Below are 27,649 nucleotides of genomic sequence, written 5' to 3'. Positions count from 1 at the left end.
AATGTCGAGTGCAAAGGATGAAAAACACAAGGCTTTTCATTATGTTTACATGTTAGTTTTCCTATATATTAAGCGCATACCAGATCTGAAACCACAGAAGTTTATTAAATATTTTAACTAGTTTGATAATACATTCAGCTATCAATATAACTGTCGTACTTTCAGCTTGGTTTAAATTTTTTTACCGTGCATAAATCCATTGATAGAAATACTTTGATAGAACTGAAATTGAAACAACAACAAAAATCTGTTAGATCTCCAATGTTTACATAGATATATTTGTTGTAAACAAATGCTGAGTGCAAGTAATGTGGAAAAAGACTACACAATGTTCTTTTACATACATTACAGACATTGCAGGTAACTTTTCAACCAGCATTGTAATGTTACAAAGTCATCCTTTAAATTTAAGTGCTAGAATGCTAGATTATTGTGACCTTAATATTTAATCTTAAATTCAAAGAAACTGGGAGAAACATCCAACCCTCTTCAAAGTCTGACCGTTCTATCACACTCACTCTTTTCCTGTGGCTTCGCAGACACACTCTGCTATCATAAGACCAGTCATCTGACTGATGGCTGAGGGTTTCTTAACCCCTTCTGTCCTGAGAGGAGAGTCGCAGGAACTTGTCTGACCCTGTGACCTTTAAATGTCAGGGAGTCACGAGAGGTCAGACAGGCCTCTCCTGACGACACAGAGGTCAAGAGTAGCGGCTCAGTTCAGGGCATGAGAGCAGCACTGAGCAACATGTTACACTGTCTGAACAGAGCAATACATCATACTGCAGCATGCATTCGCAGACTGAACTGCTTGCCTCTCATTCTATTGTTCATTGGTTTTCAAAACCAATTAAAAAAAATTTCCATCTTGAAGCTGAAATGCACTACATGACTTCTGCCCAGATTTTTGCTCCAGTTTGCAGAAGTCAATGCTAGTTGCAGAAAGTCAGAGCAAGACTGCATATTTTGGCCAGCCAGAGTTGGCATTTCACAGAATGGCCCCTGTGTGAATGGCCCCTTAAGTGTGTAATCCTCAGTCGTTTAGTATAGGATGACATGTTTTTCTACCTTTCTGTTACGATTCTGCCTATCGTTTTAAAATCTGTTGTGTGCAGTGTATACCAACCTTTACAATGTTTGAAGATCACATTAGTCATAACGGTTTTACAGTATTGTAAAAATCATGGTATTTATGCTGAAACTATGCTTAACATGAAAAAGGCATCAGTAGCAGTCTTGTCACACTCACAAAAAAAAACATAAACATAGAAACATAATAGTTCACAGCTAGCTTAGCACAAAGCAGCTAAATTACAACAACTGGCGGCACAAATAATTCACAATCATAGTAAAAGGATCATCTTTAAAAAAACTAACAAAAAAGCACTAAACATACTCATCTCTCTGTAAATACAAGATCATTTTTTTTAATATCACTGCTGTTATAAATAAAAAAAGATACAACTGAGTACTAAGCTACACTAAAGCAGCAATGTTTTTTAATTAGTTAAAATTATTTTTACATGGTTTATTTGCTACCTGAATATCACCAGCGTAACTAAGGCAGCCATGTTGTTTCACAGACACCATAGTGGAAAAACTCAAGTTTATGAACTGAAAAGAAAAACATTGTGATATGGCAAATGCTGTTTGTGATGTTTTATTAACACCAGTCACAATGAGGTGAAGGAAAATCCTGTCAAAGGTAACAGCGTGCAGAGGGAATGTACGGTTCAGAATGCATTCCCAAATGATGCACCCTACGCTATGCACTTATATTGCCCTGTGTACTCAACCATCTAGTATATGAAGGTTATTTTGCCATCCAGTATTGGAGTCTGAAAGCCCCTCCATGTCCGCTATGCATGTCCAACGTTCAACATTTCGTTTTTTTTTTTTTTCGGTTAAATGAGTGCATCATCCGGATATTTAAAATGCACTTGTTCTTTTTGTCATTTTCAGTGTGTACACTATTTACTACAAAACGCCACAGAATAGTGCATCAGTAAGCAAATTGGGATGCACCTACAGACTCTTTCTGACCCTTGCTGGCTCTGGATGCTGATCCCCTCCCTCGCCTTTTCCTGTTCACTCTCTCACACACACACACACATGCCCATTCATCTGTTGCCAAAACGGTAGAATGAGGAAAGGCAGATAGGGAGGGAGGGAGACGGGGACAGAAAAAAAAAAAAAAAAAAAAAGAGAAACACGCGTGCAGCTGCATCTGTGAGGTTCCCATAGCAACTGTCTCCACGTGCTTGACACATTAGTGCAAAGTAGAGCACCCCCCTCCCCCTCCGCTCCCATTCTCTGGTGCTGAGGTCACAGTGCAGTCACACACACAGACATTTACCATTCACTCGCTGTCAAGTAACACTACACAGCATGAGCAACGCATCTCACAGACGTCAAGTTAAAGCAAACCCACACACACCAGGCCGGATTTGCGCACGCACACATACACATACACATACACAGCAGATTAGCTGTAAGATTATGAAGACACACATTTTTGCTCCTCGCACCAAAATCAGAGCAGGATATAGGATACAAACGTCTCTTCCCTAGCAAAGGAGGACGAGTATAGTGTGCTGTGTCTGTACAGATGTCAGCCATGAGGGGGCGCTACCAGCCCACTGGTTGTGGGAGTGATGGGGGAGAGAGAGGGCCCTGCCTCCACCAGCGGCCATTACTGCCTCACTCTCAGCACATACACAGATACTCCTTTCGTACAGGCAAGCATCACTGCTACTATTGCTCATATTAGGGTTAGGGATGTGCCCAAAGGATGTGATCAGGCTTTATATATGGCTCGAGAAGTTTAATGAATAGGCAGAGATGAGAATACCATACGGATTTATAGGTGGGCTCTTCTGACTTGTCAGTAAGCAAGCACCTAAAAACTACCCAGAACAGCCTAGCAACCACCCACACCACACTAGCAACCATCTAGCAATGCACTGGCAACCATTGTGGCTGTGACGTCTGCATGTGCAAGCACCACTTCACCAGGGCTGCGCAATTTGGAAAAATGTGCTATTTAAAATGCGATGATTTAAAAAAAGTCTTTAAAAAATGTGTTGCATTTGTGATTACTATACATCTCAAACTATATTAAGTTACATACTACTGCTAATAATAATAATAATAATAATAATAATAATAATAAATATAATGTATAATAATCTTGGGGGACGTTGGAGTTTTACCCTTTTTTGCACCTCGCTTTTAAATCGTTAATTCGAAATTAGTGCGTGTCCATTGGCACGGAGCAGAGCGAGCATTTTCAATTAATTCCAAATGCTTGTGCCGCACTAATGGACACGCATTACGAATGCATTTTACTTTCGTTTTCAAATTTACATCCAACATATTGCTAAATAAGCGCTTTTACCTTTCGATTTGAAACCAAATCATCCTCCATCGTCTTGTCAGTGAGCTAGTGACTCGTCCAACGCGATAAATTAAATCTTAGTCATGCTGCTGATCTGTGGTGCAACTCTCGTTTGGCTCACGCTACATTGAGCATTGTGTTTTTAATTGTTGTGTCTGTTCTCGAACTGAACAAAATTATTTTTATTACTATAAAAAAAAATCTAAATGACAGTGTGGGGGGCGGTGCCCCGGTGGGCAAGTGATGTAACCGCTGCCGAACACTGTGTAACACTGTCAACAGCGACTATCGCAGCAAGCCTAATGAAAAGATGGTGGCTGCATGTTTCCTTCCTTAATGCAAGCTACAACCGACTCAAACTCAAAGAGCACATGCAGCTGCAAACCCAGCCAATGTAAGATACTGAAAACATCGGATCATGAGCTGCTTGGGGGTACAGTGCTGTGCTTCAAAACGTGCAGCGAATACATGTAATTAAAAAGGACCCATATTGCGATTTATTTTTTATTTATCGTGCAGCCCTTACCCTCACATTGTAAAAAGAGTGACAGGTTGCACTTGCTCAGAAAGGAATTGAAAATAAAATGAGCAATTGTGTTTCATTTATTGAGCTTTGCTGGTAATAGCTGATGATAACTCCCTTTTCACACTCCAGGGTCATATCCTCGTGTCACTCTAAACTACAGGTCTTTTCAAGGGCAATTTTCTCTTCTCAAATACTCAACAGATAAAATGGCTGTTGCATTGCATCTCATTGATGTTTCAGCATTTGGTGCCAAGTTATAAATACTGCTATTAAATAATGCTTTCTATATAAACCACTTCAAGACCCCAGCGGTCTTGGCACTGTGTCCCGTGTGAACAGTACACCTCCTAATCCCCTCTGGAGTGCTGGCCCGGACTTAAAGTCACCATGAACAGTGCTGACGCAAAAAATGCTCTCTGATGAATAAAAAATAAAAAAATTAAGCCCCGTTTGGCACGTCTGTTTATAACTGAATTTCATTCAGTGTGAAAAAACTAAAAATAAATAAGTCACAGAATAACAGTTTTCACGATTCACAATTCATTGCAGGCACTCCTGAGTACTTGTGTCCACCCAATCCTAATCGTTCCTGAACTGCCTGCACATACCCAGAATGTTAATAAAACAACAGACCTGGAATATATAAATACTAATGTGATTGAAACTGTTCACACATGAAGACAGGCACTGTCATTGGTCATTTCTGCTTTGGTGCCACGCACATGCATGTAGTTACAGGTGATGCTGACAAACTGTGGTTGATGAAGGCAACAAAGGGCAAGTGTCTGCTTGCTTTTCCAGTCTTGGATCCAAAAGTATTTTTCCCATTACTTTTCTCCATAGGAACTAAATTTATGAATGAAGAGTATAACCCACGAACCAAACCAAACAGCTCCGAGATGAACAACAACATTTGATACAAAGAAGGGCTGCAACTAACGATTATTCTGATAATCGATTAATCTGTTGGTTTAACTCAACTTAAATTTACCTTAATGCTTCGATTAAATTCAAATCCATGTTTTACTTTCTGTATTTTATTATTTAAAATATTACACATCAAATCGAATTCATTGTCAATCATTTTCATTATTGATGTTGATTTTCCGATTTGTTGTTGCAGCCTTGTTACAGCCCTAATTGAAAGTTGAAAACTTCAATTTATAAGGGAATAAAGTACCCATCCCACAAAATGCTACTTTTGACACAGTGTTTCCATGGTAACAGTCATTTCTCTGATTGGTGGATCTCTCTTGAATATTATGGGTAGGGATGTGACGGTGTGGAAATTTTCCCAGCGGTTAATCGGCGTGCGACAACACCAGTAATACTGGTATCGCCGTTCATTGACACGGAGCACAGCGAGCATTTTTAGTCCATTCCTATGGAAGTTGAGCTTCACGCTCAAGAGTGAGGAATGAATTGGAAATGCTTGCTCTGCGCCAGTGGACACGCACCATTATGAATGCCCGTGTGGCCGGGGCGCATTTTACTTTCGCTTTTGAATTAGCAGCAATTCGGGGGTGGCGATTGCTTGAATAGAGGGTTTCAAAATTATTCTTAATGAAAGACAACTGGTTGGGTTATTTTTTTTTCAGCGAGTTGAAAATCATACTGACTATAGGCTTTTACGGAAAGATATATCATCACTTAACCTCAGAGCTCCTGGTGTGTCTTGAAACCTCTTACACATTAATCACTACAACTCAATTTATCCATGGGGAAAATGAATGGGATTTTTCCGGAACCTGACTGTTGCGCTATATGCCATGGTCACTCTCTCTAAGAGTGATTGAATGTCTGTGATTGGATTTACCAGTAAACCAATCAAAGCTGGAGCCATGGAGTCAAGGGCTGCGTCCAAAAAGTTAGGCAGCTGAGTTGTTGCCTATCAGGCAATGACTTTGCAGGCAGCGTTTGCACATGAAGGTATCTCACGAAACTGATTTTGGACAGACTTCTGAGGCAGCATAACGGTTTAATGATCTTCAGCAAAATAGCCTGCCAAAGGCAGCATTTTTAAGCTTTCTGACACCGGCAAAGTCTGATGAACTCTTGATGTCTTTTGGCATTTCTCATACAGTTTTGGTTAACTACACCACATAAAATATGTTCAAATTAGTGTAACAAGGGTTTCCACAAGTAAAAATACATTCAGTGATGCACTGAACAATTTTGCAACCCAAACGTTATCACATCATATGGGCACCACTGTCAGAGCTGCAAATAAAAACATCTATTCACAGGCATCTGGACTGATCCATCGTGTCTCTCTCCCATGTTTGATGCCGTTGGGGAGGGGTTCTCTGTATGAGTGCATTAGGGGGTCTATTGTGTGGGTCACAATAGTAGCGGGAACCACAGATGCTTCTGTAAGAGAGGCAGCCGCCCAGTCTGGGTGAAAACAGAGGGAGAGAGAAGGGAGGAGAGGTGGATACTGGGGGGCTGGGTGCCTGACAGAGGAAAAAAAAACAGCCTGTCTGCCTCTCCTCCAGAGCAACGCCCCTCCCACAGCAAAGCGGCCCCAGAGTTGGAGCTGTGCAGAGCACAGGGCCGGAGATGTGGATAGCATGGAAAAGCTCCTGGAGCTGTAGGCTGACCATAAGTGACGAGACAACCGAGATCGGCAAATAAGCATAGTAATTGTATGCAATTTAACGGGATTCTGGTTCCAATTCCACTTAATGATTTTGGCTCTGTAACAATTCTTTACATACTTGAGAAAGAACCAACTTGCCTGAATGGTAGTGCAGGAAATACTGCCAATTATGTACGGCTTACAAGTATTTTAGTGTGATGTTCCGTCTGCATTTTTCTAAGGAACCAAAAAATATATATCTGAATACAGTTATTTCTGTTGGAAATTCAACAAATTCATACATTGCTACACTAATGACAATGGGCAATGCACCTTTTTTTGCCAGCAAATTTTCATTAACGTGACCGGCTGCATATTGTGATGCACCGCAAGTTAAAAACAACAGACTTAAATCACTAGAACTTCAGAAATAGGACTGCATATGCCACATTTGAAAGTCGTTTACAAAAATAAATGTGCGCAAAACAGTTGGCTTCCAATAGTAATACGCCACTGCGATTGTTACTTAGAGCAGCACATCCCTACACGAACACGCTTTCATTATAATCAAAATCTACATGGGAAGCATCCATCTGCATCCCACTATAGTTTTCTGCTTGCCGCTTGATTTAAATTACACCACAGATATACAAAGGTAAACAGTATAACAGAATCTTCCGGGTTGACATTTCTACCACCACAGGGTACATATCGCCATACCATCCAGCCCTGGGGATGGAGGCTGATGCTTAAGAACCACTAATGAAACTGAACATCATGAATATAATGGATGACCGTGTCTTTTTTAAATAAAGGAACTAGTTCTGAATAAGAACCAGTTCTTAATTCTAAACCCCAACTGCATACCTACAAGAAAAAAAACCTGACTAAAAACACTGTATTGATGCAATTCAGAAAAAGTATGGAAGAGGAAAGATGAGGAAAAACAGAAATAATGGGAGAGGCAGTAGAGGGAAAGAGAGAGAGAGTGCTGCAGTGAGACACGGCCTTTGTGCTGCCGTCAGCCGAGCAGGAGCGCCGAGAGAGAGAGAGGGTGGGGTGGGGGGCTGGAGGGCCGAGAGTGGGTGTGTGAACGAGAGTGCGAGAGACAGACAACGAAGGGAGGAAGGAGAACACGAAAACACACAAAAAAAAACAAGTGAAAAGTATTTGATACGCAAACCTTTTTTTTTATCTCTTGGAAAAGCATAAAATGCAAACCAATACGGCAGCTTCTCACATCCTGCATGATTCAGTTAATTAAACTAACAGAGAGCACATGAACAAGAGCAACCTGAAGCCCATGAACATGAATAAGCCACGCGCGCACAGGAAGACCCAGAATAGCAACAGGAAACACGCCCCAGACTCTGAATACTGCAACGGCACAGCCACACAAAACAGGCCGAGAGCTGCACTGAACCACTGCCTTCTGAACATTCAGATCACACAGAGAGCAATCAAAAGTTAAAAAGGACAGTGTTATTCCAAGAGACTTCATCAGAATTAGATTTATAAACTAGATTATATTTTTTTCTGAAAGAGAAAATGTCTCTGTTTCTTCTGTTTTAAAGTTTCTGGTTCAATCTGATATTCATTGATAAACACTGCAGAAGTGCATGTGAAAGTGCAAAACGCCACCACATTGCGAGGGTGATGTAGATAATTGTCAATGCGTTGCTATGTAAGTGCCAAGGTGAGTTTATCACATTGCTAGGTGGTCAAAAGTCTCCAAACCTATGAAACCTTATTCAATACAACTACTAGTGTTGTCAAAAATATAGATTTTTCGATACATTCCAACACCCATTCAATACAACTACAATACAACCTTATTCAATACAACTACTAGTGTTGTCAAAAATATAGATTTTTCGATACATTCCAACACTCATTTTCTGCAGTATCGATACCAGCTGCGCTTTCTCGCACACTTCTCTTCAACAGCAAGTTGACACACACCCGCCTCCTCTCACTCGGCTGTTTCATTCACTCTGGTAGAATAGGGCCTGAATTTCAGCGCAGGATAGCATAATTTGACTCTGGTTTCGCACTCGCACCCAAAACGCGCACACATTAAAGGATTAGTTCACTTAAAAATGAAAATTCTGATCATTTACTCACCCCCATCTGATTCAAAATGTTCATGTCTTTCTTCAGTCGAAAAGAAATTAAGATCTTTCTCCACATAATGGATTTCAATGGCAACCAACGGGTTGAAGGTCCAAATCAATGCAGCTTCGAAGGGCTTTAAAGGGCTCTGTACGATCCCAGCAGAGGAATAGGGTCTTGTCTAGCAAAACCATCTGTCATTTTGTAAAAAAATAAATAAAAAAAAAATAAAATAAAAAAAAACCCTTATAAACTTTTTAAACTCAAATGCGTGACTTCTGTGTTGCTGTTCTTTACTACATAAGACGCCATCACGTCGGAAAGGTCACGTGACATACGTGGAAGTACCGACCCAGTGTTAAAAATAACGTGCAAAGACTAAATCAAAGGCCCTTTACAATAATAAAGGTAAAACAACGATGTCAGATATTTTTCGGCACTGGGTTGGTACTTCCAGCTATGTCACGGCCGTGACCTTTCCAACATGATGGCGTCATACGTCATTAAGAACAACACCAAAGTCGCGCATTCGAGGTTAAAGTATATAAATGTTTTTTTAAATGGTCGTGACGTCACGTAAAACGCAATTACGTTGAAAAGGTCACGCTAGACGCAGGCGGAAGTACCAAGTCAGTGTTTACAAATGAGCGGAAGGAGGACCGTATCCACATATTCAAACGTCTTTGCGCCTGCGTCTAGCGTGACCTTTTCAACGTAATTGCGTTTTACGTGACGTCACGAGCGCGCATCACTAAACAGAGCAAGGTGAGCATTTGTGCTTATAAAACTTAAACTTTATTTATTTAAAAAAAAATGACCGATCGTTTCGCTAGGTAAGACCCATATTGATCGTCTGGTACCGTTTGATGTGGTTTAAAGGGTTAGTTCACCCAAAAATGAAAATTCTGTCATTAATTACTCACCCTCATGTTCTTCGACACCCGTAAGACCTCCGTTCATATTCGGAACACAAATGAAGATATTTTTGTTGAAAGCTGATGGCTGAGAAAGGCTTCAGATAGGCCTCCATTGGCATTCAGTACATTTATACTCCCAAGACCCATTAAAAGGCACTTAAAACGTTGTTACAAAGTCCATCTCACCACAGTGACTCTACAATAATTTTACGATGCAACGACAATAGTTTTTGTGCGAAAAAAAAAATCAAAATAACACCTTTATCTAACTTGTTCTTGTCTTCCGTGTGTGCCTCCACGACGCATGCGCGAGAATATGACGCAGATCCGGCGTTCGGACACATGACCAAGAAGCGATTTGTTTAAAAGCAGAGAAAGACGCGCGTATCTAAGCTGTTGGATTCTACATTGATCGTGCTTTAGGTCTCGGCGTAGTTCTCAAAATCGGGCTAAAGTGTGCATTTCATGGATTCCCAAACCCCGGCGCTACGTCATATTCTCGCGCATGCGTCGTGGAGGCACACAGTCTGTAAACAGGACGTTAACACAGGTATGTTCTGAATATGGACGCAAAAATGAGAATACAGACGCAACAGCAGAGAAAAAACTGTAGCCTACCATGCACAGCAAGCTCATGGTTCGCGAAAGAAAAATATAAATATTCAATTGGGGTTTATATGAATGTATCTCTGCAGGGAAATTACTGTCTTCAGAAAAGTCTTGATAGCATTTTCTTTTCCTTATTCACTTCCATAAGCACCACCTAATGGCAGTGAATGAATTAGCATTTTCATGCAATCTATCTGCCATTTTCTTGTTTTGTGCAGGACAGGTGTAAATGAGTTTGACACCCCATATACCATAGGTTGACAAGAAAATACGATAGGCATTTTGACATAGCTGTGTATTTGACCATTCAAGTGCAATAAGACATGAAAAAGAACTGAATTTGCGATTGCATGCTGAGACGTAGGCTTTCTGTGCGCGTGCTTTAGCTGTGTCAGCTCAATTGTGCTTTACTACACTTGGTAGGGAAATCTAATTGTGATTTTTCTGGTTAAAATTGCGGTTAAAAATGCGATTCTTTTAAACGTATGAAAATATAAATATTTATAATATATACATTGTGTGTGTGTGTATTCGTGTGTGTGTATGTATGTATACATATATACACATATATACACATACATATACACTCACCTAAAGGATTATTAGGAACACCTGTTCAATTTCTCATTAATGCAATTATCTAATCAACCAATCACATGGCAGTTGCTTCAATGCATTTAGGGGTGTGGTCCTGGACAAACAGTCTCCTGAACTCCAAACTGAATATCAGAATGGGAAAGAAAGGTGATTTAAGCAATTTTGAGCGTGGCATGGTTGTTGGTGCCAGACGGGCCGGTCTGAGTATTTCACAATCTGCTCAGTTACTGGGATTTTCACGCACAACCATTTCTAGGGTTTACAAAGAATGGTGTGAAAAGGGAAAAACATCCAGTATGTGGCAGTCCTGTGGGCGAAAATGCCTTGTTGATGCTAGAGGTCAAAGGAAAATGGGCCGACTGATTCAAGCTGATAGAAGAGCAACTTTGACTCGTTACAACCGAGGTATGCAGCAAAGCATTTGTGAAGCCACAACACGCACAACCTTGAGGCGGATGGGCTACAACAGCAGAAGACCCCACCGGGTACCACTCATCTCCACTACAAATAGGAAAAGAGGCTACAATTTGCACGAGCTCACCAAAATTGGACAGTTGAAGACTGGAAAAATGTTGCCTGGTCTGATGAGTCTCGATTTCTGTTGAGACATTCAGATGGTAGAGTCAGAATTTGGCGTAAACAGAATGAGAACATGGATCCATCATGCCTTGTTACCACTGTGCAGGCTGGTGGTGGTGGTGTAATGGTGCGGGGGATGTTTTCTTGGCACACTTTAGGCCCCTTAGTGCCAACTGGGCATCGTTTAAATGCCACGGCCTACCTGAGCATTGTTTCTGACCATGTCCATCCCTTTATGACCACCATGTACCCATCCTCTGATGGCTGCTTCCAGCAGGATAATGCACCATGTCACAAAGCTCGAATCATTTCAAATTGGTTTCTTGAACATGACAATGAGTTCACTGTACTAAAATGGCCCCCACAGTCACCAGATCTCAACCCAATAGAGCATCTTTGGGATGTGGTGGAACGGGAGCTTCGTGCCCTGGATGTGCATCCCACAAATCTCCATCAACTGCAAGATGCTATCCTATCAATATGGGCCAACATTTCTAAAGAATGCTTTCAGCACCTTGTTGAATCAATGCCATGTAGAATTAAGGCACTTCTGAAGGCGAAAGGGGGTCAAACACAGTATTAGTATGGTGTTCCTAATAATCCTTTAGATGAGTGTATGTATGTATGCATGTATGTATGTATGTCTGTCTGTATGCATGCGTGCGTGCGTGCATAATATATATATATATATATATATATATATATATATATATATATATATATATATATATATGACAAATTATTATTATTATGACTTAATGCTATAAAATAAACATAATAAGAAATATTACTATTGTAATAACACTTTCATTATTCAAAATAAAAAGTATTTAAGAAAACATTTTTATTTTACAGAAAACTTCATGAAAAACTTCAGGGTTACCTGTTAACATGCAGACAGCCTATGGCTATAAATCATTAGAAAGATTTAATCATAATATATAATTTATTATAAAATCTCTAATGATAAGATAAATACCGTCATACCACCCAGCTCTATTCTGAAACTCAAAATTGAGATCCAAAGTTGTGATTTCCTTCATTTTTTTTAAAACTCAATATATAAACAGTCGTAATTATGATGAATCCACCGTGTAATAAAACAGGATTTATCACAATTATAGTTATAAGAGTTTCTATCCTAATTTTGGCTTGTTTCTCAGTATTGCACATTTATATCCCGAATTTAAAGAAAAAATTCTGGGAGGAAAATGACAAGATATAAACTCGGAATTTGGAGAAAAAGCTAAAATAGTGAGATTAAAAAGTTGCTATTACCTTATTTTTTTATTACGTGGTGTAAACGGGCTTCCATAACTCCTTTCATCTCCACCAGGCAAATATCTTATATTGGACTATTCTGATAATTTGGTAAATAAATCACTCCCCTTCTCTAGCCACAATTTATGAGGCATCATTCATGTTCATACCAAAAAGTGGAGGGTTGAGCAACGATTGTTGAAATCACTAACCAAGTATGAGCAAAAGTAATAGTTATGCTTGCTTTAGCAAATGCTATTAATAAATATAAAAGCTACAACAATACAACAAAATAAAAGAGTAAAAAGATATAAATACACCACTCTGCAAACAGACAGCATAATGAGAGAGTGAGAAAAAGGTAACTGCAATTAAGACAAAACTGTTAGATGGGAAACTAAGTGAAAAGGAACAAGATAGAAATAGAGGAAAGATGGATGGAAAGAGCCGCAGACATCTGACAGTACTGGAGCGCTTGGCACTGGTGGTCTGTCAGGGTGGGAGTGCTGGGGGAAATGCGGGTGGTCTTAATGATGTCAGCCACTGAGGTTCCTGTGTGAATATGGCTCAGTGTCTAACTTGCTTGCTCTCTTTCCAACACACTTGTCCTCTATTTGCTTACATTTCTTTTTCATTCTCAATATCCTGCCTCAATCCATCCTGAATCCCTCTTTCTCCATTAAATATCTATTTGCTTTCATCCCCATCAGCATTTCCTACAGATTTCAACTTTTTCAAAAAAGGAACTAGTTGTGAATAAGAATCAGTTCTTGAATGCACAACCCCTTCTGCAAACCTACACATAATAATTAAAAAAAACACTGGAATTCAGTGCATTGCAAGTCTGTTGCCCAGTTGCACATGCTTAACAGGCATCCAGCATTCAAATCATTTAATATTTGTGACCCTGGACCACAAACCAGTCATAAGGGTCAAATTGAGTAAAAGCTCAATATTTGAAAATCTGGAATCTGAGGGTGCAAAAAATCTAAATATTGAGAAAATAGCCTTTAAAGTTGTCCAAATGAAGCCCTTAGCAATGCACATTAGTAAAAATATTACATTTTTGATACATTTACGGTAGGAAATCTACAAAATATCTTCATGGAACATCATCTTTACATAATATCCTAATGATTTTTGGCATAAAAGAAAAATCGATAATTTTGACCCATACAATTTTTTGCTACAAATACACCCGTGCGACTTAAGACTGGTTTTGTGGTCCAGGGTCATCTTTTTTTTTTTACAAATAAGATTGCATACAATATGTGATTATGATATTGTAATGTGTATTACTGTTGAGTTTTATCACCATCTCACTGTATTCTTCTAGCCCCGGTTTCTCTTAAGAGTCTCTCGTGTTCCCAACGGGTTGTGCCCCAGTGAGTTGAATTACTACTCAATAAAACCTTTCCACTGGGAAGAAGGGGGAAAAAAAACCTAACGAACGTGTGACAAACATGTGATCTTCCCCTCTAGGCCTGAGCACATTTATTTACTTATGCATCTCCGAATAAGATACTGCAAAAAGATTATGGACAGAGTTTAAGGGACGGAGCAGTTACAGGACACTGAGTATATTGACTTCGAAAGGAAGCATGAGAGATATAAAGGCAGCGGAGGAAACGAGGGGCCGAGGGTGACAGACCCCTGAAGTCACGGCAGAGTTTAGAAGTACAGAGGGGAGGCGGATACAGCTTCGGATTAGCCGTACTTTGAGGAAGGGGCACAAAAGCCCATCAGAAAGGAACTGGAGGAGATTAGAAAAGACTGGAGGGAGTGTTCATGTTCTCACACACACAGAGAGGATATATCACTTCCAGGGCGTCCCACATTGAAATCCCAAGCAATTGGAAATCTCCCCCTGCCAGATCACTCTCGCTCATATATGCGGACATAAACACCATTATCATCAACCAAATGGAAGAGGATTTGATTTGATCCTCAACTGATATGAACCACACTGCATTGCGATTAATTTGGGGAATGAAAAAGAAAAAACATAATTCAAAACTAATTAATCAGGATCACAGCAAAAGATGCCCAGTCTTTCTGCCTATGAAGACAATCTGGGGAATCAGTTTTTTGGATTCAGATCCAGCTTTCTGTCTTTCTCCATCTTGGCACGTATCGGCATACATATGACTGAGACATTATGGTAAACCAGAGTGCGCCTACAGAGAAATATGCCAAATGGGTATTAACTAAGACAAATGCAAGCTCATGAAAAGCTGTCTGAAGGTAGAATCTTGCCAGCAAAAACCCACAAGTCCAATTATTTTTGTTGTCAATATAATTGCCAATAACTGAATGTGGCTTCACACTTATTTACAGCAGAAAGACAGTTAAAAGCATCAGTGCACTAGGTTATATAAGGCACAGTGAACTGTGGTTGTGTTTTGTACCAGCTCAATGAAAGGTACTGACATCCCTTTAACACACACAGTGGTTCTCAACCAGGAGACCAGGGCTCACTAGGGGCCTCAGCAAACATCCATAAGGGGCACAGTTAATGAATTAATGAATTAATCGAAATACTTTAAAACAATCTAACTAATTAAAATAACACTCTAACAGCAAAAATGTTGCACAACCTGACAGGCTTTGGACCCATGAGGCTTTACAGTGGACAGGGCTAACCAACAGCACATGACAAGCAACAAAATAAATCTTCACTCACCATGGATGAGTGTTTTGAAGGTTATTGAAAGGTTTTAACCATTAGCAAGATTTTAGAATAGCATTACTATTATCAGTAGCCTCATACTCACGTTTCACGTTTGTGTGTGTGGCATCAGAAACATCAGCAGAAACAGAAATTTGTTTTATAGGTGGAGCAAGATACATTTTTTTAAAAGGTTTAAAAATACAAACTTTTTTATTCTTTGAATAGTGTGCAATGATTTCACTGATTTACACAAAGAAATGCCTTCCACAGCAGCCACTACTAAATCAAACGTTAAAGAATGTTGTAAATATCCTTCAGTGAAGACGACAAAACATGCATGAGAACAAACCGTTCACAGAGAACTGACAAAGTGTACAGTTGCTAGACTTGTTCATTCGTTGCAGTGTGAAGCAACGACTATCAGGAAACCAGCTGAACCAGTTAAACTGGTTCCTATTCAGTGTCTAAAATGTCTCTGCAGTTGGCAGCTTTAATCCACAATAACGTTCATAAAATCAGTCCTCAAAAACCAACAAACGAAGACTTAATCTAAAAGATCCCAAAGTCTAACAATTACAGGGGGTGGAAGCACTATATTTTTGTATTAGAGCTAAAGAATTTGAGGCTACAAGGAGTGGAAAATGAAGACCCTAAAACAAATAAACCCTGTAACAATACATATATGCCCAGTATTGTTTATCAGCATGGTAGTAACAAGCTTCAAGTAGTTTTGTTACACAGCTGGATAACTTGCATGCTGGTCAGGTAGTGATTTGAAGGCGCTTTACCTTTGGTGTCGGCGGGGCTAAAGTTAGCAGTAGGGGCTAATCTACCGTGAGAGCAGAGCATGAGGGAGATGTTGGTGGTAGAAGGGGTCAATCGAGGGCTACATTATTGCCTTTCCTGCAGGCAACCATGGGGATTCCTTGGATTGAATAAAATCTCGGCCAATCTCAGTCACTGGCTACGTAAGAGAAATATATAAATAAATAAATGAGGAAAATCACATCCTGAAGGCATCCCCCACTGGCAGAGACGAAACGATCTTATTTCTCTCACTCACTCATCCCCTTTTACCTTCTCAAGCCCTCGAGCTCCAGTCATTTGCCAGCGCTCTATTAGACGCCTCTCTCTCTCTCTCTCTCTCTCTCTCTCTCTCTCTCTCTCTCTCTCTCGCTCTCTCTCTTTCTCTCACTCACATTAATTATCTCAGTTCATTTGGAAATTTTGGACACTCTGTTGCTCTGAATGAGCTATTTGTAACTGCTAACCTATAAGCAAACACACACACACGCGCACCATATCCTGAATGTTTTTCACAGTGATGTGCAAACCTTCAGGTTTTTGTTGACCTGATTTCCAAAAGCAACTAATCTTGCATAGCCGACTTTTGGCATCCATGTAGCATGTAACCAACATGAAGCATGATATAAGGTTTATGCTGGGTAAATCAGACAAATCAAAACCACACAATAACACTCAGGTGAGAAACAAAAGTTCTTTCAAAGTATTATGCAAAAGGCTCAACGCTAAGGATTTTTTTATACTGGTCCATTTGGGCATCAAATCAATGGGAAATATACTTTTTATTTTATTTGAATAAATACAATGTTCATAGTGAAGGCTACAAAAACAAATATAGTGAATGTAATGTAGGTTATGCTATATATTATGTGCAAAAAAAGGGGTTAAAAGCTTCTGAAGTGCAGTTGACCCCAGTTGAAATCCAAAATATTGGGTAATTTCCAGATTCCGATACACTTAGGGCAGGAGTATCCAATCCTGCTCCTGGAGGGCCAATGTCTTGCAAAGTTTAGCTCCAACCAATGCACTTGCCTGGAGGGTTTAAAGTCCCCATGAAATCAAAATTGTTTTTTTTTTTGACTTAGTATGAATATGTTAGCCTTAAGATTATCTATAAGCTAGTGTCCTCAAAAAAAACCCCGTATATCTTCTAAATGCGACAATTCGCATTTAGAAGATATAGAAATTCAAAACTTACAGTCTCTCACTTCCGCCACTATGGATAATCAATTTTGATGGCATCACTATGCACTTCTCATCAGATTTCCTGTCCAATCAAATGCTCTAGAATCTGAAGCTGCTGCTGAAATCAGTCACTTGTTCACACAATTACTATTTTCTATATGGTGAATGGCACAATGCACTATATAGGGGATATGGAACGATTTAGACACCAACATAAATTACACACTTTTCAAACTACACATTCTCAGCATGATTATGTTCACTGTTTTGCTTTAGTAGGTTTCATATTAAATCTAAAAGGGGAAGGCAAGCTGTGATATAAACGTAACGCTATTGGCTATTTTAAAAAAAGATGAGGGGCTTCTCGATGTGTCCCGCCCTATTTTCCCGTTCTTGTCTGTACTTGTGTTGTTGTGGACTTGTGAAACATCAGTCACTGCCCAAGTACTGTTCCAATTCAAAGTTCACATATAGCCAAGTGCACTTCAAATCCCTGGATTTGTTCTTGATCCGCCCCTTTTATCAAGGATGGATCGAGAGGTGACTTGTGCATACTTGAGACAACCAGGCATCCCAGAATGCATCTCACACCAACAAGCAAGCGTCAATGGCGGACGAGAAAACCCACGTAACTTTAAAAACACTACATAAAAATGTAGATTTAAGAGTTCATCAGGCGAGAATGTGATGTTTAAATCTCACATCTGTGGTTTATTTATAAAGATAGAGCCTATTTGAGAATTTGTTCCAACGATTTCTGAGTTGTAAGATCCAGGCGATCAGCAGACGATCAGCGCTCATGTACCCCGCCGAGAACAGCCTTACCTTGGCTAGTCCTTCTGACGGGGTCCTGCTGCTTGTTCTGATGCCTCTGTAGAATTGTTAAATATGAGATCTAATTTATCTTGTATATATCTAACAGGTAACAATCTATAGCGTGTTCCCAGACATATCGTTTTGGCCGAGGGCAAAGTTTAATAACTTTATATATTTATTTAAATTTACCAATGTATTAGAGTGCTGAATTTGTACATCTGACTGAATTGTTTGCTTGTCTTTATTTCCTTTTGCATCGCTTCTTATAATTATATAATAGCTATTATTGATTATGAAAACTGCCTGAACCACAATGTTTTTTAAATAAAAAGGAAAAGAGGCAGGGTTGTGTTTTATATTTCGTTTTATTATAAATATGCATGCAGTGAAGATGTATGCTATTTGTTGTTTGCCTGAACCACATTTATGTGGCTATGTAAGGATTAGTTCACCCAAAAATGAAAATGTATTACTCACCCTCATGCCGTTCCACACCCGTAAGACCTCCGTTCATCTTCGGAAAACAAATTAAGATATTTTTGTTGAAATCCGATGGCTCAGTGAGGCCTGCATAGCCAGCGATGACATTTCCTCTCTCAAGATCCATTAATGTACTAAAAACATTTAAATCAATTCATGTGGGTACAGTGGTTCAATATTAATATTATAAAGCAACAAGAATATTTTTGGTGCGCCAAAAAACCCGAAATAATGACTTATATAGTGATTGCCGATTTCGAAACACTGCTTCATGAAGCTTCGGAGGGTTATGAATCAGCGTGTTGAATCATGATTCAGATTGCGTGTCAAACCGCCAAACTGCTGAAATCACGTGACTTTGGTACTCCGAACCGCTGATTCATAACGCTCCGAAACTTCATGAAGCAGTGTTTTGAAATCGGCCATCACTATACAAGTTATTTCGGGGGGGTTTTGCCACACCAAAAATATTCTCGTCGCTTTGTTGTATTAATATTGAACCACTGTACTCACATGAACTGATTTAAATGTTTTTAGTACATTAATGGATCTTGAAAGAGGAAATGTCGTCGCTGGCTTTGCAGGTCTCACTGAGCCTTCGGACTTCGGATCTTAATTTGAGTTCCGAAGAAGAACGGAGGTCTTACGGGTGTGAAACAGCATGAGGGTGAGTAATAAATGACATTATTTTCATTTTTGGGTGAACTAACCCTTTAATGTTTAAGATTTTTAAAAGGAAGACGAACAGAGACATTTCTTTTTTATTGTATATATAAACTAAATACAGATAACTGGAGTAGCCAGAGTGAGCTGAGTGGCATTATCAAGAACGCTGCTGTTCCATTTGTAGAATTACCAGGCGCAAGTCTGAACTTTGTGTACTTGGTAGTGAGAAACACCCCTTGATTAGCTAAACAGTGCAGGATGGTGGCCCTTCTGGAGCAGGACAGGTCACCCATGACTTAAGGACACAATTTACGATATTTACCACCCCCCTCAAAACTCAAATCTTTTTCAAAGGGTCAATGCCAGTTACCACATAAACTACCTTACAGCCACGGAGCTGATCCCTGCCGAACCCTGTATAGTACTGCAGGGTTTTTCCTACATTGAAATTTTTTTGGCGGCCGCCAAAACGAATTTTTGTCCCGCCAAAGCTTTATTTGTTGAGTTATTGTGATTTATGAATGATGTAGAATAGATGCTGCGCTTGTGACTGAGTGACAGAGAGAACGATCAGAGCTCCTCCCCCGCTCGCACGCTCTCTGTCTTCAAAATAAGCATTCTTAGCTTTCTAATATTTCACATATTACGTTAATCAAAATCAAAAGGTCGGAAGACCGAATCCATGTTGCACGTGGCGCTATCAGACAATGTTTTCCTTTAATTACCGCTGGGTGTGAAATGCGCTCAAAAAACATTGACTGATTCTCTGACCAGCTGACATAAAGCATACTTTCAATAAACGGGAAACAAATCCTATCCGGTTATGAAGTGTTTTCTGTGTGTTGACAAATCTTTCGCGATGTTCTAACAGACGGGATTCGCACACAAAGCGTCTGCTAATGTCCGATTCGCCACCTAATGACTCCTTTGAACCGAATCATTTTAACGACTGGTTAGAACAACTGATCTGTCCAACACTGAACTAACGAATCAGTTTAATCATTTACTCTGAACACGTCTGAAATGAGAACACAAGTGTGCTTACACAATTTAGCAAGAGTGGGTGTAAGAGTTAGTTTTAATTATCCACAGTCTTTCAGCTTATTTATGTTCATAATGTGTAGTAGAATAAATAGCCTATAAATCACTTAGTTTAGACTGGAGTGAGGTGAACCCAGAATAAAGTTGTTGTTAGCTAGCTTATCATTTTATGAAATTGTATATGGCAGAAAATTAGGCTATTTGTTCATTTTTTTATTACTACTTTTTAATATTGATATGATTATATACCAAAACAATTATCAGTAAATAGTGTAAAAATGAGGAACAAAAACAAACATCAAGGTATCCCACATGAAAAAATACTATAGTATATTATAGTATTTACTACACTTTGTTAATTTACTGTAGTATATTTACTATAGTACGGTTGAAAAACACTATAGTATTTACTAGAGTAATTTTACTATAATATACTACAGTATTTTTTCATGTGGGATCAAAATAAGATAAGCAAAAGTTACAAACTTTCTTTGAATTTATTTAAAATGTATTGTCAGTATTGCGCTTGCAGATCACGTGGGTAGGGTACTTTTTTACTGTGCGTGCGTGTGTGTGTATGGATGACCATGTCTTTCAGCCACCACCGAAGACCATTTTTGACCCAGGAAAAACCCTGTACTGGCTATGACTACAGTCTTCCAGCCAATCACTAACCCAAACACGAAGACATTTTGGACAAGTTTGTATACATTAAGGCACAAAAGCATAAGCTTACAGTGGTAGATAAACTAAAAATATTCTGTTGAGTAACAGAAGCAGTTGCATAGACTTAAATGCAATAGATCTTACAGCTTAAGCACTTTAAAGTGTTTGAAAGCCTGCATGGCATGACGTTCTGGTTTGAAACATTCGTGATACTCACAGGCAGACTGGAAGGTCGTCCCTGCATGGTCTCCTCTGCGCCGCTCTTACCGGACACCATGGGCTGATTGGAGGAAGGAGCTGAAGATTGAGAGCTGAAAGAGTCTTGAGAAAGCTCCTGAGGAACAAAGTGATGACAATATAATGTTGAAGCATTTTGTAGAAGGGCAACTCACTCCGCACTTGTGTAAGGTTAGTGTTCATCGAAGCAGCTCCAAGTATTTGGTCAGTGTCATATTTAGTTTTGTTTTTACCTGAGGTGGCGGAGGAAAGCGCTGGAAGGGCGACTGCTGTTGTTGAGACTGCAGCGGAGGGGTCTGGGAGTAAGGTGAGGGCTGACCCTGTCCAGAAGGTTGCTGGGATGACTGAGGCGGCACTGAGCTAGGCGGCTGTGATTGTGGTGGGCCCTGCTGCGGTTGTGAAGGTCCCTGCTGCTGAGGAGGCTGAACTGGACCGGCGGGTGGTTGAGAGTATCCAGGCTGCGACTGAGACCCTTGTTGGCCCTGAGAAGGACCCTGTGACTGAGGGGGACCCTGGGACTGGGGGTAGGTAGGCTGTCCTGACTGTGACTGTGGAGTCTGGGAATATGGAGGTTGGCCCTGAGAGGGACCATGGGGGCCCTGAGGTTGGCCGTAAGAGGGCCCACTCTGGCCATGGGGAGGACCAGGGGGTTGCTGGGTATAAGGGGGCTGAGATCCTGGTCCAGTGGAGGGCTGCTGGGGGTATGGAGACTGCTGGGGGCCTCCATGAGTTGAAGGACCCTGTTGTCCGTAGTAGCCACCTTGGTTTTGACCATAACTACCTGGGCCATGCTGTCCATAGCCCATCTAAAGAGAACACAATAAGAACCAAGTACTCCAATTAGCAAGCAAACATTAATTTTGCAACTCAAAAACATAAACTAGGGACATTATATAACTGTGACCATCTGTAGTCAGTATGCGTTTTAATATCTGATCACCAGGCATGCAAAATTTAGCTGGTTATTGCCACTAATTTGATTTGATTCTGATTCACAAACTATCAATTCTATTTCAACAAGACTAAGATATTCCCTTATGACATCGAACCAAACTGTGATTAAACGGCAATAGCGATTAGAGTTGGGTACCGAACTCAGTACTTTTAAGGGCACTGACTAAATTACGTCGGTACTACCGAATACCGATTCACATTAAATCAATCAGTACCAAATTTCAGTACCTGAGAACACCTCTAGTGATATAGACTATTGTCTGTGAATATTAAACTGTAAAGACTATTTAAATACAAATCCTGCATGCCCTGCGTATCTCTGTGCGAATGAATGGAGCAGGGGTGCTGTTTAATTTACCTCTCTCTCACACACACAAACAGAATCGCACACGTCTGTCGCATGTTTCCAACGCTGCGGTCTCATATGAAGACATGAACGTCATCTCCAGAGCCACCGAGAGTCATTTTATAAGCATTTTGCCATGTCATTTGAGAAAAACTACCGTTATTACATCATAAACACACAGAAACTCAAAAAGATCATTATAGCAACCCGTCAAAATAAAAGTTTGGTTTAATTTGACAAATACATTAATGTTGTACAGTAGAATTTAGATACTCTCAATGTAATAATAATACTAACACTAAAGTAATAATAATAAATTATCAAAACGTAATCTTTTAAGTAATAAATTAAAATTGTTTTAATATTTTAATTTTAACCATATAAAGCTCAGTTGTGCAGCACTTTGTTTGATAGATTAATTAAATGAATATCTCATGTCTTCATTTGATTACCAGAAAATAAACAACACATAATTTGTGGGAAATCTTTTCATATAAATTAAATTAACAAGAAAAAAATAATATGGTTTTTTTTATTAATTAAATTAAGTACCTAGTAGCCTACTTTTTACTAGTAAATATTACAGTATACAAACACCACAGACAATGGCAGCTCTGGCATAATGTCAATAACACTTCTATAAATGACTTACAGTTTCTTTACAGTTATTGATGTAAATATCCCTAAAGTACCCCCAAAAAAATTTATGTACAGATAGCAGTATCAGTACCTAAAATGTGAACGGTACCCAACCCTAAACGCGATAGGTCTTCTCTTATGTATTGTGACGTACATTCAAGTTGATTGAATTTAGAGATGTGGGCACTGCAATCAAAAGTGAAAACGAGCTTGCAATCCATTACGGAGGAGCAGAGTTTAAGCAGATAAAATAATTAGGGATGTAATGATTCAGTAGGAGCCGGTTGAAAATCGATACAAATTTGTGGCGATTCAAGTCGGTTGAGATGTTAAACGAATCGCTATACACGTTTTAAACAGCCACACTTTACAGGCACGATAGCAACGAGTAAGTTATAGCTAGTGTGACTGACTTGTGCGTGCACTGGCGCGAAGAAGAGTGAAATAAATTAATGTTTTCATTCATATGGAAGCTTGGCGCGAGCGCACCTGTGTGCATGCGCTGTCTAACAGAAGCATGGCGACAGCAAGCGCACAGTTTACGTTGACTCATTCAAATCGGAGGTGTGGCGGCATCTTGACTTTCCGAAGAATAATCCCCACAGTGAGAGGCTCCAGTCACCTCCGTCTGCATGTAAAAAGATAAAAGACCAAACCACACTGACCGACGGATTTGGAGCCCCACTCGCTGCGTCGAGGGCGATTGCCATGGAGATCACAAGGTGCATCAGTGTTTTCACAGCAAAAACATACAAGCCTGTTTTCTGCCGTAGTAAATTAATTACAGGCTCTTCCTCATCAAGAGAAAGACCAGTGCGAGGATGTATTCCACATACTTAATGCTGTGCTGTTGTAAAACCAGGTGTTGTAGTTATTTTACTATCTCTTTCTCTAAATGTGTACACAGATTTTTTTTCTTCAATAATTACAAAATTTGTTGATTATGGCATATTTATCTAAATGTGTTCTGTTTTTCTAACTCTTGCAAGTGTAATGATACAAATTATAATTAAAATATTGCCTTTATAACAATGTGACACCCCTGTCACTGTTTTAATTTGACCATGTCTTTTTATTTCTGCTCTTTAAATATTTACTTCCGCTCTTTTATAACCTCTTCCCAAGAAAACACCATTGGAAGATCTCCTTGAAGAGACTATTTGAGGATTGGTTTAAAATTTCAATTGGGTTATTATTTGACATAAAATATATATATATACATTTTACAGAGAAATATGCAGAATTTTGTCTGAGAAATAAAAGGACACTTTTATTTTAGAATGTCTTAAATCTCATTTTGTTGAAAAAAATTGTGAGAAAATCGTATCGTGAAATTGGTATCGTGAATCGTATCACATCGTGAGTTGAGTGAATTGTTACATCCCTAAAAATAATTGAAGTACTGCATACATGCCAGAGCCAAGTCTGACGTTTTACCAGATCGAGTTAAGACACGGATAAAAAATTGTGTGGTCAATTTTATGAAACGTATGCAAGGATGAATCTTTCAAAATAAGATCTATAATATAATTTGACAAAATAATTACAAAATTTTCAGCTCATGCCGACAATCACAACAGTGCATTATGTTATCATACATATTTTCACTATTATCATTCTCATTAAATCATTGCCATTTGTTTGTTTTATTTTGTGATTTTTTAAACTTCTGATTAAAGTGCTTTTCACTTAAGCTTTTCTCATGGGCATATGGGCAGACAGCCAGACGATAACAGCAGAAGGGAGAGGTGGTGGCGGGGAGGAAAGTATAGCAGAAGGAACTGCTTGGAAAAAGTTACCCGCTAGGACACGGTTTACTTTCAGTGAGAGGGGTGAACTGACACTCAATTTAGAGCCAGCGTAACCCCGTAAATAAAACTGAAACAGATGCAAAATGCAAACACAGCAGACTTGCTACAAACACACATGCACTAGCTACTTAACGCTTCCATTGAAACTAATAATAAGACCTGGTGCAAGTTATTTATTACTATTCAAAAATAAACAAAAGCCAAAAAAAAAAACCCAGGATGAATTCATAACATTAATCATTCTCAGTTATCAAGTAATCTGTAATCAACTTGGCAAGTAACTGTGTAAAACAGTAGTTAATGTGAGTTGCATTGTGAGATGTACACACACTTGGAAAAGGCTCACAACAGCAGCTAAAAGACATTTTAGGTTTCACTAAGACTCTCAGAGCTCTTATCCATTTGAATGACCAGGGCGCACATGGGCTTTCAGGGAAATGCTTGAATTTCATTACTTTCAGTCAGCCTACAAAAAAATGTGACCTTGCTGGAGAATGTACTGTGTGACAAAAGCCTGATGGTGACAAGCTGGGCACTTTCCCTCTCAAGGAAAAAAGGAAATATAAAAATGGGGAAGAAAAACACCTCTGACAGGAAGGTTTAATAAAAACAACCTGAAGAGCCTGTTCTATGCCAGTCTACAAATGGATGGCACTCCAGTGCATCTGCTTACTCAACACAAGCACAATGGGGCACCTAGTGCAAGTGCACAGACAACAGGATGAAGAAAGGCTGACACTTGAAGACTGCCACGTACAAAAATACAGGCGTGCAAGGAAATCCCCATGTGACAAACCCGAGCCTCGCTGTGACCTCATAACAACCTTCTTTGAAAGTGCAGATGAAAAGACCCATGAGCTCATGCTGCTATGATCAAGAACGTCTTAAGTCAGTCAAAAGACTTGAGGTTTAAGCTGAGACCTAAAGTTGGCAGCAGCGTAAAAGGTCTGCACACTGTGTTAATGAACAGAATGGTTGGACCAGAATCACCTGAATTCTACTGTATGGAGCTAAAATGGTCTCAAAAGTAATTAGACAAATTTTCTTGTAAATGTGAATTAGCTCACGCAATTATGAATCATATTTTGTCAAATCCATTCATTTTAAGAGTATTTTAGCACCATACTTTTGGGTGCCCTACACAATTTTGCATTCCTTGTCCCCCTCGGTTAAAATCGATGTACTGTGGTACTGGATGTGCTGAAACAAATCAGGAAAATGTTTTAAAGTGCAGTCTATATTATGTGAAGTAGTGACATTAATACACCAGCAAGTGCTGCAGAATGATGGATGCAAAGGGTCTTTAATAGGGGTGTAACAATACGTCGATATAGATCGATACATCGTATTGTTACAAATTTAATGAATGCATCGATGCAACGTGTAAAACAAATGTAATAAAAATAATCGATACCATTTATACATTTAAGAGGCACCTTTGTCTCACACTCCACATTTTCACGCAATGTCAGTTTATGCATTATCGCCAACACTTGCATTTTCGTTTACAATACCTTTTAGAGCTTCTGAAAGACGCTCGGGAGGCGGGACAGTTCCTGTCACTGTCTGCTGAATCGTCACTAAAATTTTAGCATTGAAGCCTGTTGTGCCTCTTTGACTGTTGTCATGTCCTAAGCGGTCATCAGACTACTGATCTCCTGTGTGAGTTGAATTTCCTGTGTGGATGTCCCAAATCAGGGTCCAGGATGACACATTTTCAAATATATGTTTTACATTTGGAATGAGGTAATAAAAATATAACTGGTTGTGTAAAATAGGCACATAATATCGTTATATTGAATCGAATTGCAGTATTTGAAGTATCTGAAAATATCGTATCGCTGGCTATGAGAATCGATATCGTATCGTGATGAACTGTACGAATTACACCCTTTAACAACTACTCTTTAAGCTATAACCTACTCTTTAACAACCAAAATGATTTGTACAATTTTAGATTTCTATTAAACTACATAGAAAGTGTAATTTTGTATGTGAAATCAATTAAATAAACAGTGCTTCACTGTATTTATTTGTGCTATTGCAATTTGATTTATTAGTTGTTCTTATTTTATTACTGACTGTTTACTTGTCTTTAATAATGTTTTAATCATTTGTATTAGTTAGTCTAGAAGATTTAGCTGTGGTATCGAATTTGAAAATTGTAAAATTTCACTGTGATTTAAAAAAAAAAAAGTGTCAAACCTTATTTGAATACAAGGTTACAAAACAATGTAAGGGTCAAAAACAATGAAAGCAATAAGTATTTTAAGTACTATTCTTCTGTGGCGGGGCCAGTGGAAAAAAAAATCCCTAGTGTTGAGCCATGTGTTCTATAGCTGCCATACAACTAACTATTTTGCTTGGCAGGAAACCATCTCAAAGCAATGTAATGCATCAAAATGACACAAAACACAACAACATGAATACATTAAGCTGACCTGTTGCCCATACTGCATTCCACTCATGCTACCAGGAGTGCGGCCCTGCATGCCCATAGGATATCTCTGTGGTCCCGGGGGTCCGTATCCTTGTCCTGGGTAAGGAGGACCCTGCTGGGAGCCAGTGGGAGGTCCCTGCTGCTGAGAGTAAGGGTTTCCAGCACCGTAGTGTTGCCCTCTGATTTTTCCCACCTGGTCCATGGGGACAGAAGGCTGAAAGAAAGAAAGGATAATGGTAAGTGCTAATAATTCAGCTGCACCGTTCAAAATCAGCTAGTGCCATACAGGAGGTGAAATTATTGTGGTAATATTCAGCT

At 39.4% G+C, this 27,649-nt stretch overlaps 1 protein-coding gene across 1 annotated transcript in view; it reads right to left on the bottom strand.

Moving 5' to 3' along the window:
- Nucleotides 1-27,649, bottom strand: part of arid1ab (AT-rich interactive domain 1Ab) — a 91,326-nt gene that overhangs the window by 22,076 nt on the left and 41,601 nt on the right. Inside the window, exons 2-4 of the mRNA XM_079829059.1 lie at nucleotides 27,333-27,545; nucleotides 21,375-21,947; nucleotides 21,122-21,238 (exon numbers count right to left, since the gene is read on the bottom strand). Of these exons, the coding sequence (XP_079685185.1) occupies nucleotides 21,122-21,238; nucleotides 21,375-21,947; nucleotides 27,333-27,545 (903 nt within the window). The remainder of the gene's footprint in view (nucleotides 1-21,121; nucleotides 21,239-21,374; nucleotides 21,948-27,332; nucleotides 27,546-27,649) is intronic.

The sequence above is a fragment of the Gobio gobio genome (genome assembly GCF_949357685.1).
Source record: "Gobio gobio genome assembly, chromosome: 11".
Taxonomy (NCBI): domain Eukaryota; kingdom Metazoa; phylum Chordata; class Actinopteri; order Cypriniformes; family Gobionidae; genus Gobio; species Gobio gobio.
This window is presented reverse-complemented; position numbering and strand designations above follow the sequence as displayed.